We start from the raw sequence: 18,239 nt of genomic DNA, 5'->3' as shown, positions 1-18,239 counted from the left end.
ATTCGTTATATACATCCATTGTAATTTTGTGCTGGTTATAAAAAAAACAAAGTTACTTTTTTCTATATAGGTGTGAAAAAAAGTTCAGAAATTTGGGATTATATTTTGATAATGAGCAGGCGAGCTTTAAGCGGTCTTACCCCATTCGTACAAAGAAAGCAAGATGGCGGTGTATTTGAGCGATGACCCAGCGTCTAAAGATAGGTAAATCTACCCGTAAACTGCACGAACGAGATATATTTTCGATGATTTTAATAGTGATATAATCATTACGGTGTTTATTTCTAGATGGGTGACGGTCTATCCCGCGTATTTGAACAGTAGACGAACGGTGTGTCAAGGTCGACGTGTACCAAAGGCGAAGGTACTCTCGTTACGATAACACACATTACCTTCAGCGCATACCTGCCAACTCCCAGGCTTAAAAAAACGGGAGTTTTTAGGGGGAGGGGGACGGGATATATCAATCGATATAACGACTGTACAATCTCAGTTAATATCTATTTGTTAAAATATGATAAATGGGTACCCTGTGGTAAAATGGCGAAAACTTTGATCTAAATTTTCGAGATGTTCCCCCACGAGAACTTTGGAGAACTTTTGCGGTAGTCCTGTGGTCTAGAAGAAACGCCTGTTAAAGGATCATTGATTATTTATATCGAAAAAAACTGCAAACGTCATAACTTGGATACAAACTATAAGAATTCATAGATCCAACGTGCGCACGAATATCCAATCAGAAAGCAGCAAGTAGAAGCCAGTGAAGTGCAACCCAAATGTCCCACAAATTTTACAACATGTCAGATGAGAACAGTGAGTCCTGCCCGGATTTATCTATAATACAGATGTTTTTAGGGGTTTTCCTTCGACTTGCGAAATAAAACACAGTAACTGAACATAATGGAAACTTGTCTTGTGTCCAAGCTTGGTAGAGAAGCATAAAAAAAGATAACTACAAGTTTGGTTGTTGAATGGAAATGGCACAAATCCAGCTCAGTATACGAAAATTTGGAAATGATAAGATAAAGCAATGCTCTTTTAGGTAGGTACTATGTGTTAATGTGTTTTAAAAGCTATTTTTGTCAACTTTGCAGTGATTTATATGCGGGGAAAAGAAAAAGAGAAAGTTGAATTCACCGGTTACGTCTGACTTCTAACTACAAGTTTTATGGCAAACATCAAGATTTACAGCAAAAATACAAACGATAGTCTCATTCTTATATGTAATTGAAGTAACCTAGGTAATATCAATCACAAGTTTAATGGTAGGAATCAAACTGCTCTTGTGGTTTGTTTGCTTTTTGTTTTTTCCTTTTAAATTTTACACATGTTTTTCTACAATCTGAGTCCCAACTCTACATTAAAAGTACCCAGTCAAAAAAAAACAGGGCTAGCACTTTCTACGCTGACTGGACAATGCTTATTTGCTTGTACAGATTTGCAGAAAAATATCTCAAACCAATCTTTTTCACTGTCAGTTGCCAACTCTCTGTGGGACCACATGGCTGTTATAGCACCATCTTTTAATCCTGATTGGCTATTTGTGTCACATGATTGACATGTCAGATCTATGAATTGCAGAACTTTGTGGGTAAAATCTAACTTCTACTTCAAAAACAAATTGACTGATTAGAGATATGTCATAAACCGGGAGATTTGATAAAAAGCCAGGAGTCTCCCGGTAAAACCAGGAGAGTTGGCAGGTATGTAAGTTCTATTAACAAATTGATTTTTTGTGTGCAATTAGAAAAATTCAATGTTTGTATTCAGTTAGGTTTGAAAGTAGATTGTCATTTGGTTACTTGATGTAATTGAAACCAGCCTTTTTTTGTTGTTGTGTTCGATTTCTCATATTGATGCAGAGTCTTGTGATGGGTGATTATATAGTATTACAAGCATATTGATACTTTACAGAAACTGTCACTGGATAATGAGTAAATAATAGTTGCTCCCCCTAATAACCATATAATAATGTTCGTTTTTGTTAAACACATTTAGGCTGTTGATAATCCTACTGTAACAGAAATTCGTGATATTTGCACAAGTCAAAATTTATCCTGTGAATTAGAGGTAAGTTTAACTCTGACAAAGTTATTTATGTTAAGTTTGTAGGTGTGATCAATATGTAGATTCAATAATGAATATCAATCAATTTCAATTTATAAAATTACCTACAGTGTAATTGTATTGGCAATCTTTAATAGAGCAAAAAGATTGAGATCAGTTATTAATTTTTGAGATCGATATGCATCAATATGACTAAGTGGGAAGGATTGTGTGAATTGTTTATCTATCTTCTGATCCAATCAATATCAACTAATTAAGATTATTGATTTTGGTGTATTGAATAGAATCTTGAAATTGATTTTTTGAAGATTGAACAGGCTAGGAATAGTCAAAGATAATAGCTTCTTCAAATCTTCTGATGGAAATTGATTTTTTCCCAAGTATTGTCTAGGATGACAAAAAAGGGCTCAACCCCGGTTTGAAAACCTGTGATTTGTGTACGAGTTGTCACAAGTCTTCTCGTTTGGCTGAATACAAAGATATCCTCTGGAAATGGTTCTTAAATCCATTAAAAGCAGATGTCATATTCCTTCTGTGTTTGGATTATGGGGAGGCGTTTGCCAGAAATATAGCAAATAAAAAATAAAGCTACATCACATGGGCTTGGTATGGCATGACTTATTCTTCTCACACTACTAAATTTCTATTTCAGAACAATAAATTTTATCCCAAAGAAAGTGCAAAGGATGTAGTTTGTAAAGGAAGAGTAAGAATTCAACTTAAGAATTCTGATGGTACACCAGTTAATGCTGATATTCCCAACAGTAAGTAGCTGCCTGGTAGTCATCTATAGGACATGTGCGACTTCAACTATGAAATCGCAAGACATTTTGAGTGACAAACTCAATAAAAATCAAAAATAAAAATCATAAATAAAAAAGTGGCTTTGGCCGTAAAGCCAGAGAGCCAAAAAATTAACTCAAAGTCTCAATGAAAATAGGCCCTTTCTGATTGATTCATACATGTTTAGATTCTTTGCTTTTTTTTTGTTATTTTGCTGTCAAAGGCCAGAGCAGTCTGTGTATACAGTAGCTCTTGTTACAAAATGGCTGAGTGCTTCATATTTGCAAAAATCCACTCAATGTTGTGTAGACACAGACTGTTCTAGGCTAATGTGTAAGCACTGTCATTGATACCCTGAGCCATCCCCTAATACTGGTCAGTAAAGTACAGTATGACAGGAGATAGGAAATCAAGCTTAACATCCTTATCCAGAAAAGAAGGGAATTGCAATTCCCAAGGTAGAATGGAGGGGGCCAAGTTTTTTTTCTCATGGAAGGATGGGTTGAAGGATATGAGGAATTTTTATAGCATGTCTTTTCTTTCATATGGGGTGCAACCCCCATAACTCCTCAACCCCTCCCCTACATAGATCCATATTGAACCCTAGGACCTGGCTGCTTGCATCTGGCTGAGCCACCACAGCTATCTCCATACTCCCACATTCTTGATGAAGAGAATCAGTTCTAAGATGTCTAACACAAACTTATGTACCGCAGAATAAAACCTGGTCGCTTATGTATGTTTCAGGGAAAGCCTTGTTTTGTTTTCTTGGTGAGATGATCCCAAAGCTGAAAACAAGGCAAACTAAAACTGGCCAATCAGATGGCAATTCCAGTCAACAGCAGGCTGCTGCCAGCAAGAAAAAGAAGGGCAAGAAAGCCAAGGGCAAATAAATCAAACTAGCTTATTTAGGGTCATCCAACAATTCAGGAACAATGTTTTGCTCTAAGTGTTATAACCCTTAGCTGAACCGTTTTACAGAGTTGCCCCTTTCTGATGTAGAAAAGGTTGTCCTCCTTAAAAGAAATTTTCAATGTTCCAAATGTGACTCATTTAGATTCACCTCTAAAGAAAAAGTTGCTGGATTTTTTATTTGCCTTGCTCCACAAGCAGTCCACTGTAAATTTCTGCAATGCACCTGAAATACTACACATGCAGAAAGCAAATATATAAAGAGTCACATGACATTTTGAACATTGGAAATGTCTGTAGCCAGTATTGTGAAAATGAGAGGCTTGATTGCCCCTTCAGAAGACTATAATATAATAAAATGTTGTTTATTTAACAAGGGCGAGGGTAGCATTTTTACAATACTTTTCATTCGAGTCGAACCCCTACAGTAGTTGAGTGTTACCTACATACATAATCTGATTTAAAAAATGCACACACAAATTTGTCTTTTGTTTGATTTTAAATGAATGACATACCAATGGTTAATGGTTAGCTAATATTACAAATAACGAACCTATTTTACTATGACACACAAACTCATTGCAGTAAAAAAAATTGTTCTTTGACATCTACTCATAATTTATGTAATATATAATTGCTGGACCTAAACAGAACATTGAATAAAATAAATTATAATGGAATTAGTCACTGATGTCCTTCATATTCCAGGAGTTCATAATGATAATGTAGATGACACGTCTGACCATGCAGACGGCAGGTTTACCACAACACGTCGCTCTTGCCCCCTTCCTGCCTTATCTACCTTATGTACAGGAGGGACCATGGGGACCTTGAATGGGATGGGCGAGACACTGGGGGACTTCTTGGGAGGGTCAGACCCTGACTGATTAGGGGCTACCAAGGGGTCCTTAAAGTGCACATGTGGGGAGGGTGGCTGCTGTGAGTGGCCTGAAAAAAAAAACATGAAAATGATTGTATATGAGAGGGCAATTTGATGGCCTGCAGATAGGTGCTTGGCTTGGGTTGGTAATAAACCAATAGGCTTAGGAAAATGTAGAGCTAGAGAGGAGATTTTGACATTGTTTGAAGCACACACAGACATGCTTGGGAATTCGTTCCCTAGCACGCAGACTTTTTTTTGTGCACTCATGCCCAAAGAACTCTGACCTTGACCACACACCTCAAGACTCCTGAACACCTTTAAACCTCTGAATAACAACCAAGGTGAGCCTATTCAAAGGCTAATCTAAGTGGAAAGAAACTTACCTGCAGGTATCTCAACAACAGGTTGTTTATTCCGGTTCACCCCAGTCGCAAGTCCTGCCCGTGTAGCTGCTATGTCTTTCTGCTTGCGCGCAATCACTTCAAGCCTCTGGCGTAACTGCTCGGTAGCTTGCTGCTCTTTTAGGAATGACCTGGCAATGAATGACTCCTCCCGCCTACTGTCCCAATCACTGTTTGTCATCTTAGCAACAGCATCCTTGAGAAGGGATTGAGAGAGTTCATTGTTTGGATAAGTTAGAGGTCCGTTTTCTGTACTGCTAACAACAGGCTGTGACAAGGTTTGTTGTGAAGTCCCTTGGGTCATCAATGTGCTTTCTGGCCTTGTAGTTCTAGAATAATCATCTGATGTGATAACAGTTTTAGTCAACACACTTGAGGTATAGTTTGTTGAAGACATATTTGGAGAAGTAGTCGTAGTAGTATTGGTATTGGATCCCCAAACTGGTGCAAAATATGGTTGCATGTTGACTGTATTTTTAGATGGCTTGCCACCATGATAGGATGTGCCATTTGTACTACTCAAAGGTGCAGATGAATCAAAGCTACTCCCTTTTGGTGCTTTTTGATACCCAAGGCTCACATGGTTCATGGGTTGTTCCTTGTTCCTAGTGTTAGCTGTATTGTGTTTTTGAAAGTTAGACACACCTAATACCCCTACAGATGTGACGGGAGCTAGGTAGGCCTGGGGATTGAACGGATCCATGGACTGAAGCCTGACGTTGTTATTATGGTCAAAAGTCACATATGACGCGCCATCAACTGAGGGCTGTGTCCTATGAGGATCCGCCCTCTGACTCATAGGCTGGGGTGGCTGACTTGTTGCCACACTCACATTGGACTGATAGGATGGTGCAAATTTTTGCTGCTGAGGAGCAGCAATGCTGCCTGGTAATTGGTTGTTTTCTGGCTGTGGAGTAATGTTTTTTGTTGCATTATCTATGTGCATGTGCTGTGTGATCAATGGATCAAGTTCTGGTCTTGTTTGAAAGGGTGGCTTCTCAATCTGTTGTTGATGAGAAGGAACCCAAGCATCAGGCTCTGGTATTGTTTGATAGGTTGGATTCTTGATCTGTTGATGCACAGATTCCAGATTTGTAGGACCCTTCTGGCTTGCGTTGCTTAAAACTGTTGGCTGTGGTTGAATATTTTTTTCTGTTTCTCCTCTTGGTAGATTAAACTGCTCCTCATCATAACCATCTCTAGACACCGGGATGTATGCTCCTTCTGTCTGCACTCTAGATACCACTGGGTTTTCACCAGATGGTAGATCATTTCCAGGAAGTACTTCGTCACACTTTGTTGCACGGGTACCAGCGTGGAGTTGTACTGGTTTGGTAGAGTGCAATGCATTAATGGTGCTTTGGACAGTGTGATATTCAAAACTCTTCAGAACAGTCTGCAACTCATGCTGCAAAATAAATAAAATCACAATGGGAGCAGTTTATTAAAGCATGAATCAGGTTAGGAGTAGAAACTGTGCACTCAAAAAGAAATAATTAATGGCAAAACTGCCATGTTTCAGCTGCAGAATTTGAGCCTTTTTAGAGGGTGTTGTAGACTTTTATGTGTCAACAGACCGATAAAAACAAGGGCACTAAAAAAAGTAAGCTTACTGTAAGGTAGTGGAGTTGGTTGTCTGTATTGGTACGGTAGACATGCATCTCTTCTTGGAGAATCATGTTCTGTTCCTGGGTCTGAACAATATCCTACAAGAAGAAAAAACACTTTAAAATACAGTCCTAGGGAATATCTACATTTTCTCCTTGGATACTGATTTAAATTTGTCTTGTGTAGCCTACTTACATTAGTCAAAGCATCAATAAGAGTTCTCTGCTCTGCAAACCCCTGCAGTATTTGGTCTCTAATAACTGCCTCAGCTCTTCTTTGTATCTCACTCTAAAATGGATCAAAAGGTATTGCATGAGAGGAGCAATAGGTAAATTATATTGAATAATACAACCCGCCTTGAGTTACTACACAAGCAATGATTTCGTCCTCACCTCTTTAAGGTATCTCATTAGCTTGGTGACAGCCATGACAAGAGCAGATGTGTAGCCACTGAAGGAGTTGGTCTGTAAAAACAAGATCAGGAACTTAAGAAATTTTACAACATTATAATACTTACAACAAAAGACAGTGTAATCATGTCCAAGCAAACAAGTACAAAAAATATAGAGAGCAAAACCAGTGCCATTAGGTCAACCAGGACAGGGTCAGAGGAGATCTACCAGAGTTTTGTTCAAACATGGTGGCCAAGTCACCATAATTGAGGCACATGACAAATTTTGTAGAATTATAACAGATCTACAAATTATTGTCTGTTATTTATAAAATCCCTCACGAATGAGGTTATTTTATAGGAAATGATAAAAATAAGGGAATTAGAAATCAGTTCCGTGTATGCAGCATCCCTTGTATGCAAGTCTTATTTAGATGGGTCTTCTGTACACACACTTACTGTCCTGTTTATCCAGCATCCCTTGTATGCAAGTCTTATTTAGATGGGTCTTCTGTACACAGACTTACTGTCCTGTTTATGTTGCATCCCTTGTATGCAAGTCTTATTTAGATGGGTCTACTGTACACACACATTTTCACCTGATTAGTTTTTCCACTTGACTCTCTGCCAGTCTCCATTTCATACTCGGCTATCTCATCCTCCAGGTTCTCCACCATCTATGATGTCAAACTTTTATTAAAAAGCTGGCTAGAAAATTTGCCAGCAGCTGGTACAAGGTCAATGGCCATTAATTTAGTTTGTAAATTTGTAAACCTTGTTTATGGACAACACGAATCACTACCTTTTTCAGGTCATCTAGACATCTCAGGCCCTTTGGCCCTTGTGCAGGCTTTACAGTTGCTTTCAATTTTGGTGCTTTTTCATTACTTTTGACCCTTGCTTTGACCTCACTGAAAAATGATATCAAATAGAGCAAAATGTCACAATTTAAATAGATGAAAAGATTTTTTCCTAGCATATTTTTAGCATCATCATGTACTTATTCAACCCTGCTTGAAAAAATGTCCCAAACCTCACCCTGTTTGTTCCAGCTGTTCACTGCCTGGTATTTCAGCAATGGCGGTTGGCTCCCCGGATGATTGTTGGGCTATAAAAAGAAAAGCATTCCATAAGAAATTCCACAAGAAAAACAACAACAATATTTACAATAATCACAAACATCAACTTTTGTAGGGGAGATTGGTGGCGCAATTGGCAGAGCATCACTCTTTAAGTGCCTGTGGTTCTCATCACTGGGTTCAATTGCCAGTTCTAATATAACTTGAGTTCAAATTTTCTTGCCTTTGCATCTCAGTTTCTCAGGGTTCTCCGGTTTTTTTCTCCCTCTACAAAGACCAACAATATAGATCCCAAGCTGTCTTCCTTTGTCAGACATGAGTCAGGCAGCTGTCTGTGACAAATTCTATGCCTTCAACTCAACCCAATTGTATCTGCACTCTCATAATTCAGCATCACAGGTATACAAGGAGGGTGCTGAGCTTCTCAAAGTTATTTATTGATGACTGTTTCTCACCTGGAAACATAAAATTAGGGGCTCCAGCAAGAATGGTGTTCCCGCTTGTGCCACTCAGGAATGAGCTGTGATCTTCAGCTTGTACTGCTGGCTGTAATACCTTTCCTGGTGGTATCCCCTGGCTTCTACTAGCAGATATAGGATTTTTGACCTCATAACTTGGCTGCCCACTATCATTTTGCTCTTGCGATACAAACTCTTTAAACTTCTGCAGGTCTAGTCTTGGTTGGAAGGTCATTCTCTGAGCTGCCTGGTTTTGATTACTTTGCGGGGAGGGCTCTGTTCCACTACTGTTCCCCTCGTCTTCTGAGATCTCATTCAGTGCTGTGGTCTGCATTACCGACTCGCTTAGTTGTGTCAGCTGTGTTTGAGCCTCAGGCACTTCAGCGATTGGACCATTTCTTGATTTAGAAAAGCATTAAAATAAGAAAGAGGACAAATAATTTCCAAATCACAATCATCAAAGTCTCCACTCAAGCTATTATGAAGGAAATAAAGAACAGCCTGACTGTTCAGAATTCAACTATTTGAAACAAATCAAACAATTTCTAGGCTCTTTCGATTTGCAGTTATAAATTAGCATGAGGGCCGATTTTATAAATTGATTATAATAGTTTGAACATCTAGAAAAAATAAAAAATAATGATAACAAGAACTGCCTAATGGAAAATCGTTTTGAGCATATTCAGAGGGATTTCAAATTATACTAAAATGCCACTTTTTCACCAAAATTCAACCTTTAGTCAATCTCAATTATAATATTATAATAATCATTATAACTATTAATATTATAATATATTTACCTTTCAGTGTTTTCAGACAACACTTGAGGTGGTACAGTGATGTTTGGAAATCCCATGTACTTCTATAAGATAAGATTTTTACTAAAGATCAAATTTCACACAAGCTAAAAACTTTTGCCTTATAAAAAATACTATACCTTTGGATCATCTCCAAATAGATCCTTTACAACAGACATAGTTCTATCTGACTCAGCAAGAACATCTTGGAACTATGATGAAAGATGATAACACAGGAAAAAAATGATGTTAAAAGCATTAAGCATTAATGTAATAATAAGATCAATTATCATTGGTACCTGGTCTCGGCCATACAAAATTTCCTGTAAGATGGCCTGTTTTCTCTGAGCACTGTTTGGTGTAGTGATATAACCTGGGCTGTTTTCTTTATTAGTTGCTTGCTTTCTTGGGAGGCCATAATTCTTAGATTTGTGTGCCTCATGTCTATGCCTCTGCACAATAATAACAAAAGATGACAATTAGGAATATGAAAGAAATTCAATATATTGCTTTTTTCCTCTCTCTATCTCTCTCGCTCTTTGTTACTCTCTTCCTTCCCTCTATCTCTCTGGTATGTATACCAGGTAGCTGTTTACTTAAATATTTACCACTTCATCCTCGGATGCCTTGTAAACATTTAGATCGTTCACTGTGCTCTGTGGGCAAAGATAGTACATCGTTTGCTAGGTTTATAACCTGGGTTTGTGGCCTAGATTAAAAAAATATATAGAACAAAAGCACAGCTGAGTTAACGTACTTCTCTTCAATTGTTTTATTGTGATGCATGAGTGGATATCTTTTTGATTGATTTAATTAAGATTTTCTTTTTGTAAACAATATAAAAGGACTGGCATAATAATTTGCAAAACCATCGAATACTCTAGCTTTCAATTGAAATGCCAAAATCAATGGTGAATTAAAGAAAAGTACGTAGACAGGATCCGTTATTGTACTTATGTTTAAGTTACACACTTCATAAATTTGCATCACATTTCGAAAAGAACAGCAAATCAAAACAGCAAAATGAGAGCTATCTGCATTTTTCTACAAGCTTACATCCCATTCAGGCTTTCTTTTCTTGCGCTTTGTTGTCTTGTGTGCCTTTAGTGCTGTGTTTGTAGTCTTTTGAGTGGGTTTACGTCGGCGAAGTGCTCCATCGCCGACGAGAAACCCTCCTCGGGAAGCCATCTTTAGAATTTCCCGCCTTGGTACCGGCCTCGCTTGGGGGATTAGAGCCTAGTCTATGCGAGGCCACAGGAATCCCGCATATTCTGGTTGTGAGAACGCGGTCGGACGATTCCCCTTCGCGGAAACCCAGAAAGGAGTGAAGAATCATACATACCTTATGTTGGGTGTTTTTAACCGGGATTTTAAAACACGCAATAAAAACTGAACCAAGGGAGGTGGCCTAAAATAATTTAAAAAAGTGATGAAGGAATAGCCGCTAAACTGGGATCGCAGTAAATAAATGCGAAATTTATGCGAGCTAAAATTAAAAAATTGCGCTATATGTTGTATCATTGTTGTGTACATATTGAGCCACCCCCCGGGAGAGTGGTTCTATACCTCTTTGATCGAATTCGAAGATCGAAGAAAAGTACGGCCCGCCAATCGACCAATGAGAGCGTGCGTAGCACGTGGCTATAGCTATATATAGTAAAACCAACACGCTTGGACCTCGATCCCTGCGATAGGTGCGACACACCTATTTCAAATAACGTTGTCAGTGCAAACGGCAAATGGCGATTGACAATGGGGAAGAGAAGGTTCTCAGACTTATACGGCTAAGGGCGCGTTTATTTACTCGTGATTCTGGAATGAGAATGATTGGAATAGAAAAAGCGCACGTTCGTTTATCCCGCGTTGCCATTCCGGAATGGAATGAAGGCCATTCCACCTATTCTGCTACCTGTAGCAGAATGACTCAAATGCCATGCTGAACATTCTCTACCAACCATTCCATTTCCAGAATGATAGGAGAAAAACGCGCCCTAAGTAGGGGGACTAGGTTAAAAGCCAACAAAAACTGTCTTGAAGCCTGGCTAAACGACGCAAGTTAGCGAACTTTTTTCCTTTTTGACGCTCTAACTTGCGCCATCGAGACGAAATGAGTCAGTGCGAATTGGTAATTTGCATAAGAATTCAATGACACAATTACGTACAGCAATCACGTTCAAAATTTATACATGTCAAAATTCAACGCAAGTGGACACAAGTTGCAATATTTACGACAGCTTGCATTTCGTTTGACCACAGCCTTTTCTTTTTAGGTAAGCATGAGAGAGAAAACTCAATTTCTAAATCAATATATATCATTTAATTTATAGGAAAATTATACAGTGAGCTATGAACAACATCATCATCAAATTTCTATCATGTATTTACAAGTAAGCTTATTTTTGTTTTCACATGAAACAGGATTATACTAGGTGCAGCAACTGGACAACCAGCATCACTCTTGCACTTCCATAACTAAAACAAAAATATGACACAAGTTAATAATAATGATAATGATTGATTATGATGGTGATGATAACATTAATGAATGATGATGAATGATAAATGGTATTGGAAACAAGCAAACAAGAACTCGAAAGAACAGAGACGCAACACGAATAAGTAAACTGAAAGACACAAACAGGAGAAAGCTCTGCATGCAGGGTATATGTTTACATAACAATACTAAAAAGTAGTTAGTGTTTTATGGGTGAAGTCACATCACTGTATTCTCTGTAGTACCTCCTGCGATGTTGAGTTTGTTTGACACGAGAACATCTGCTTGAATGGGTGTCATGTTTACATACATGGTGTCTGGGTGGGCCTAAGGAACAACAACAAGAACTTTGATTCATATATTCGAAACAAGTGCAATAACTGCAAGAGTGGAAACAGGGGGAGAATTGGGTGGATATCCACCCCCCTTTTTGAGTAAAAAGAATGATTGACTTTGCCGACACGACAAATCCAATTCAGGGTGAAGTACAGTATTTTAACATCTACAACAGGATCAGTTATAAGCCGTCTATCCAGCCATCATCCATCTCTCATTTTGAAACCCTGGATCCCACCCCCCGAACTGAGAGCAATAAATAAAGGTTCTGCTCACCAAAAATTCTTCATAAAAGGTGTCTCCAAGAGCCTCTTTGACTTTTTCGTTGATGAGAGGGTAGGAGCGCACAAAGAACTAGATAAAAAAACATATTGTTAGTTATGTGCAAGATGTGTCAAGACAGTTGAGCATTCATTAAAGGGTCTCTATTGGCTGCCATTTTGTCACCCTAACAAAATACCAAGTTTGAGAAAGTATTCACCTCCATCCGCTGTGAAACTGTTACAGTATTTGTTATTGGATTTCTTCAATGTATTTTCAAACTTAGCCTTTAGATATTAATTTAGAGATTTCTCCACATAATTGGTTTCCCAATAATAAATGGAAACAATAACAAAGGTGTACTGCCTGACAAGGGCTCTTTAAATATAGCACAGGTGTACCTCTACTGTGAAGCACAGGTGTACCTCTAGTGTGAAGCACAGGTGCACCTCTAGTGTGAAGCACAGGTGTACCTCTAGTGTGAAGCACAGGTGTACCTCTAGTGTGAAGCACAGGTGCACCTCTAGTGTGAAGCACAGGTGTACCTCTAGTGTGAAGCACAGGTGCACCTCTAGTGTGAAGCACAGGTGTACCTCTAGTGTGAAGCACAGGTGCACCTCTAGTGTGAAGCACAGGTGCACCTCTAGTGTGAAGCAAAGGTGTACCTCTAGGGTGAAGCACAAGTGTACCTCTAGGGTGAAGCACAGGTGTACCTCTAGGGTGAAGCACAAGTGTACCTCTAGGGTGAAGCACAGGTGTACCTCCAGTGTGAAGCACAGGTGTACCTCTAGTGGGAAGCACAGGTGTACCTCTAGTGTGAAGCACAGGTGCACCTCTAGTGTGAAGCACAGGTGTACCTCTAGTGTGAAGCACAAGTGTACCTCTAGTGTGAAGCACAAGTGTACCTCTAGTGTGAAGCACAGGTGTACCTCTAGTGTGAAGCACAAGTGTACCTCTAGTGTGAAGCACAGGTGTACCTCTAGGGTGAAGCACAGGTGTACCTCTAGTGTGAAGCACAGGTGTACCTCTAGGGTGAAGCACAGGTGTACCTCTAGTGTGAAGCACAGGTGTACCTCTAGGGTGAAGCACAGGTGTACCTCTAGTGTGAAGCACAGGTGTACCTCTAGTGTGAAGCACAAGTGTACCTCTAGTGGGAAGCACAGGTGTACCTCTAGTGTGAAGCACAGGTGTACCTCTAGGGTGAAGCACAGGTGTACCTCTAGGGTGAGGCACAGGTGTACCTCTAGTGTGAAGCACAAGTGTACCTCTAGTGTGAAGCACAGGTGTACCTCTAGTGTGAAGCACAAGTGTACCTCTAGCGTGAAGCACAGGTGTACCTCTAGGGTGAAGCACAGGTGTACCTCTAGTGGGAAGCACAGGTGTACCTCTAGTGTGAAGCACAAGTGTACCTCTAGGGTGAATCACAAGTGTACCTCTAGTGTGAAGCACAAGTGTACCTCTAGTGTGAAGCACAGGTGTACCTCTAGTGGGAAGCACAGGTGTACCTCTAGTGTGAAGCACAGGTGTACCTCTAGTGTGAAGCACAGGTGTACCTCTAGTGTGAAGCACAGGTGTACCTCTAGGGTGAAGCACAGGTGTACCTCTAGGGTGAATCACAAGTGTACCTCTAGTGTGAAGCACAGGTGTACCTCTAGTGTGAAGCACAGGTGTACCTCTAGTGGGAAGCACAGGTGTACCTCTAGTGTGAAGCACAGGTGTACCTCTAGGGTGAAGCACAGGTGTACCTCTGGTGTGAAGCACAAGTGTACCTCTAGTGTGAAGCACAGGTGTACCTCTAGTGTGAAGCACAGGTGTACCTCTAGTGTGAAGCACAGGTGTACCTCTAGTGTGAAGCACAGGTGTACCTCTAGTGGGAAGCACAGGTGTACCTCTAGTGTGAAGCACAGGTGTACCTCTAGGGTGAAGCACAGGTGTACCTCTAGTGTGAAGCACAGGTGTACCTCTAGTGTGAAGCACAAGTGTACCTCTAGTGTGAAGCACAGGTGTACCTCTAGGGTGATTCCTGCTTGCCTCTGGCTATCAGCATGCTGAGTATTCCCCATTGCATAAAGAAGACCATGGGTCGCTCGCAGCTGTTGGAAGCAATTTAAAATACTGCTTGTTATGCTCTATATTTCACAGTTGGGATAATGGTGGCAAAAAAGTGATCAAACACAATACCTGAACCAAAGACTCCGAGATCTCTGGGGATTCTTTCGCCAAAATACTGGAGAGCATTAAAATAGAACTATTTAAAAACATAATATACAGTGTATTATCAGCCTATCTTGGGACTTCCACTCCTTAAATTGAAAGAACTGAACAGAAACTGTTTAATAATTTGCAAAGGGGTAGACACATAAACTGTGAAATGGCGAGAAGCAGTTAAAGGGGGGAGAAGTGCAAAATTGAAAAATAAACACTCATCTCACCCCTCCCCAGCACCTGGGTTATGAGCACATCCCCTACATATAAACAGTACTACCATACCCAGTACCACCTTACAGTTCTTGGACAGTAATACCATACCTAGTGCCATCTTACAGTTCTTGGACAGTACTACCATACCCAGTACCACCTTACAGTTCTTGGACAGTACTACCATACCCAGTGCCACCTTACAGTTCTTGGACAGTACTACCATACCCAGTGTCACCTTACAGTTCTTGGACAGTACTACCATACCCAGTACCACCTTACAGTTCTTGGACAGTACTACCATACCCAGTGCCACCTTACAGTTCTTGGACAGTACTACCATACCCAGTACCACCTTACAGTTCTTGGACAGTACTACCATACCCAGTGCCACCTTACAGTTCTTGGACAGTACTACCATACCTAGTGCCACCTTGCAGTTCTTGGACAGTACTATCATACCTAGTACCACCTTACAGTTCTTGGACAGTACTACCATACCCAGTACCACCTTACAGTTCTTGGACAGTACTACCATACCTAGTGCCACCTTGCAGTTCTTGGACAGTACTATCATACCTAGTACCACCTTACAGTTCTTGGACAGTACTACCATACCCAGTGCCACCTTACAGTTCTTGGACAGTACTACAATACCTAGTGCCACCTTACAGTTCTTGGACAGTACTACCATACCCAGTGCCACCTTACAGTTCTTGGACAGTACTACCATACCCAGTGCCACCTTACAGTTCTTGGACAGTACTACCATACCCAGTGCCACCTTACAGTTCTTGGACAGTACTACCATACCTAGTGCCACCTTACAGTTCTTGGACAGTACTACCATACCCAGTGCCACCTTACAGTTCTTGGACAGTACTACCATACCCAGTGCCACCTTGCAGTTCTTGGACAGTACTACCATACCTAGTGCCACCTTGCAGTTCTTGGACAGTACTACCATACCTAGTGCCACCTTACAGTTCTTGGACAGTACTACCATACCCAGTGCCACCTTACAGTTCTTGGACAGTACTACCATACCCAGTGCCACCTTACAGTTCTTGGACAGTACTAGCATACCTAGTGCCACCTTGCAGTTCTTGGACAGTACTACCATACCCAGTGCCACCTTACAGTTCTTGGACAGTACTACCATACCTAGTGCCACCTTGCAGTTCTTGGACAGTACTACCATACCTAGTGCCACCTTACAGTTCTTGGACAGTACTACCATACCCAGTGCCACCTTACAGTTCTTGGACAGTACTACCATACCTAGTGCCACCTTACAGTTCTTGGACAGTACTACCATACCTAGTGCCACCTTACAGTTCTTGGACAGTACTACCATACCCAGTACCACCTTACAGTTCTTGGACAGTACTACCATACCTAGTGCCACCTTACAGTTCTTGGACAGTACTACCATACCCAGTACCACCTTACAGTTCTTGGACAGTACTACCATACCTAGTGCCACCTTACAGTTCTTGGACAGTACTACCATACCTAGTGCCACCTTACAGTTCTTGGACAGTACTACCATACCCAGTACCACCTTACAGTTCTTGGACAGTACTACCATACCTAGTGCCACCTTACAGTTCTTGGACAGTACTAGCATACCCAGTACCACCTTACAGTTCTTGGACAGCACTACCATACCCGCTGCCACTTACCCTATCATTTTAGCAGCAGCAGCTTGCTGGACAAAGACGGGGAGAGGGGCCTGCAGCTGGGGAGCGTCAGGGTCTTGAAAATAGAGATATTTTTATCAGACCCATAGGGTGTGGTTAGGAAAAACATATAGGCGTATTTGGAAATCATGTCCCCTTTTTGCAAGATTTCAGCAAAAGTACTGCTTAAAGGGGCTGAAGATCCTCACAATGTCTCTACATATTCAGTATCATGTAAAAATTTGACCCTTTCTTTGAAAAGACTTGATTGGGAGTCAACATACCCTGGGTACTGGCGAACGTAGCTCAAGACTCTGGTACCCAGGGTAGAGTCAACAAGGAGTGTGTAATAATTTCTCCACCATATTTCTTTGGTACAACAATGCAAGTGGCCCCTAGTGTAGGGGTGTCAGCACTCAAAAGCTTAACATGACAACCCTGGCCCTTATACCTGCAATCAGGGAGTCTGCGCTTTCCCGAATCTCATCCTTAGTCGGCTTAAGCAAGGCAACCAGTCCTTGAAGCAGGCTGTACCTCACATCATAACTCATCAGGTCTTTGATGAGTTCACACGCCTCATACTGGACCTCAAGGTGGAGGGACTTAAGCAGCATAAGGACTGGATCAACAATCGTGGGATTGGCTGTACCTACAACTGGCTACAAAACCAAAACGCAGTCAGACTACAGTATCAGGTGGTGGGAGTGCCTCAAATTAATTAATATCCAAACAAAATATAAGACTACAACAAACATAGATGAGCTGTGTAATAACTAGGTTGTCTGCAAAGACATGGTTGAATCAGAGAAGTAAGTCTCTTTTGCTCCTACGAAGGTCCAATGCTCCAAACTTCAGAAAAAAACTACACTGTTTTTACAGAGGCATACCACTTTTAACCTTGTGTTGATTTATTTTCTTCCTAGAAGCACTAGGAAAAGGACCATTACAAACTTGAAGGAGTGGATAAACTATTTCGTTTTTATGAAGGAGCATGGATGTTTGTTTTTTCACCCACGTTTTTGTGTTTTTTTTTTCTTATCTTGCCCATGCACACATTTCAAACTTAATTTTTTGTTCTATGTCTTAAGGATGTTTCAGTACCCTCACCTTAATTTCTAATGGTTCAAATTTATCTGACCCATAAGTCACTATGTTATGTGCTCATAATACCGGAACACACCTCAGTTAACGGAACAATGACATGATATATTTTCTATGGCTATGGGTGGGGCAATACGGGCGAAAATACCTGTACAATTCGTAGTGTTTGAGCTGCCATCTGCTGAGCTTTAGGAGAAGCTGACTTTAGAAGTGCAATGAGGGCTTTGTAAACTTGTGCTTCATACTTAGGATTTCCCTATTTGCATATAAAAAAACGGCTTCTGTAGCAACAATTACTGTACATTTCAGGAGTTTACAAAAACAAAGGAGAAATACTGCTTCTGATTAGATATTAAGAAGTGGAGAAGGTTTGTAAAACTGATGATAATAAAAAGATGGTGCTATATGTGAAGTTTCAACTTTAAAAGTCTTAACTTTAAAATTTAAATGTTGGTTTAAAAATCTTCAATAATTTTTGGGCAGATCCATTTATCAAATGTAATTCAGGATTTTTGCAAGAAAATCAGCATTTGTTTGCTCAAAATACTCCACATCACATTGGTTAACA

The 18,239-nt window shown here is 40.3% G+C and overlaps 3 protein-coding genes across 6 annotated transcripts in view; 1 reads left to right on the top strand and 2 right to left on the bottom strand.

Annotated features, from left to right (window-relative positions):
* Positions 1–74: 74 nt before the first annotated feature.
* On the top strand, positions 75–4,442 carry LOC5520293 (signal recognition particle 19 kDa protein). Its single transcript, XM_001640073.3, has 5 exons — positions 75–204; positions 289–364; positions 1,999–2,070; positions 2,720–2,831; positions 3,598–4,442. Exons 1-5 carry the CDS (start codon positions 164–166, stop codon positions 3,741–3,743), a joined length of 447 nt encoding a protein of 148 aa, XP_001640123.2. The 5' UTR covers positions 75–163; the 3' UTR covers positions 3,744–4,442.
* On the bottom strand, positions 4,112–10,619 carry LOC5520278 (spindle and centriole-associated protein 1). Its single transcript, XM_001640181.3, has 14 exons — positions 10,436–10,619; positions 9,988–10,035; positions 9,679–9,831; positions 9,520–9,591; positions 9,383–9,444; positions 8,580–8,980; positions 8,084–8,153; positions 7,848–7,956; positions 7,645–7,722; positions 7,047–7,118; positions 6,850–6,942; positions 6,660–6,752; positions 5,029–6,454; positions 4,112–4,710 (listed from the first exon to the last, which is right to left on the bottom strand). The coding sequence occupies exons 1-14, from the start codon at positions 10,565–10,567 to the stop codon at positions 4,475–4,477; spliced, it is 3,045 nt and encodes a 1,014-aa protein (XP_001640231.2). The 5' UTR covers positions 10,568–10,619; the 3' UTR covers positions 4,112–4,474.
* A 1,054-nt stretch (positions 10,620–11,673) lies between these two features.
* The window catches only part of LOC5520285 (armadillo-like helical domain containing protein 1), a 65,866-nt gene continuing 59,300 nt past the window's right edge, over positions 11,674–18,239 (bottom strand). For 3 of the 4 annotated variants that reach the window (XM_048731358.1, XM_048731350.1, XM_048731355.1), the window contains 8 exons: positions 17,820–17,927; positions 17,022–17,229; positions 16,574–16,646; positions 14,652–14,697; positions 14,456–14,563; positions 12,486–12,563; positions 12,119–12,200; positions 11,674–11,851 (listed from right to left, as the gene is read on the bottom strand). In XM_048731358.1, coding sequence (XP_048587315.1) covers positions 11,832–11,851; positions 12,119–12,200; positions 12,486–12,563; positions 14,456–14,563; positions 14,652–14,697; positions 16,574–16,646; positions 17,022–17,229; positions 17,820–17,927 — 723 coding nt within the window. In that variant the 3' untranslated portion in view covers positions 11,674–11,831. The remainder of the gene's footprint in view (positions 11,852–12,118; positions 12,201–12,485; positions 12,564–14,455; positions 14,564–14,651; positions 14,698–16,573; positions 16,647–17,021; positions 17,230–17,819; positions 17,928–18,239) is intronic. The other variant, XM_048731361.1, reaches the window with a different exon arrangement.

Source organism: Nematostella vectensis, chromosome 1, assembly GCF_932526225.1.
Source record: "Nematostella vectensis chromosome 1, jaNemVect1.1, whole genome shotgun sequence".
Taxonomy (NCBI): Eukaryota; Metazoa; Cnidaria; class Anthozoa; order Actiniaria; family Edwardsiidae; genus Nematostella; species Nematostella vectensis.
The sequence above is the reverse complement of the archived record's forward strand: the minus strand, read 5'-3'. Positions and strand labels throughout refer to the sequence as shown.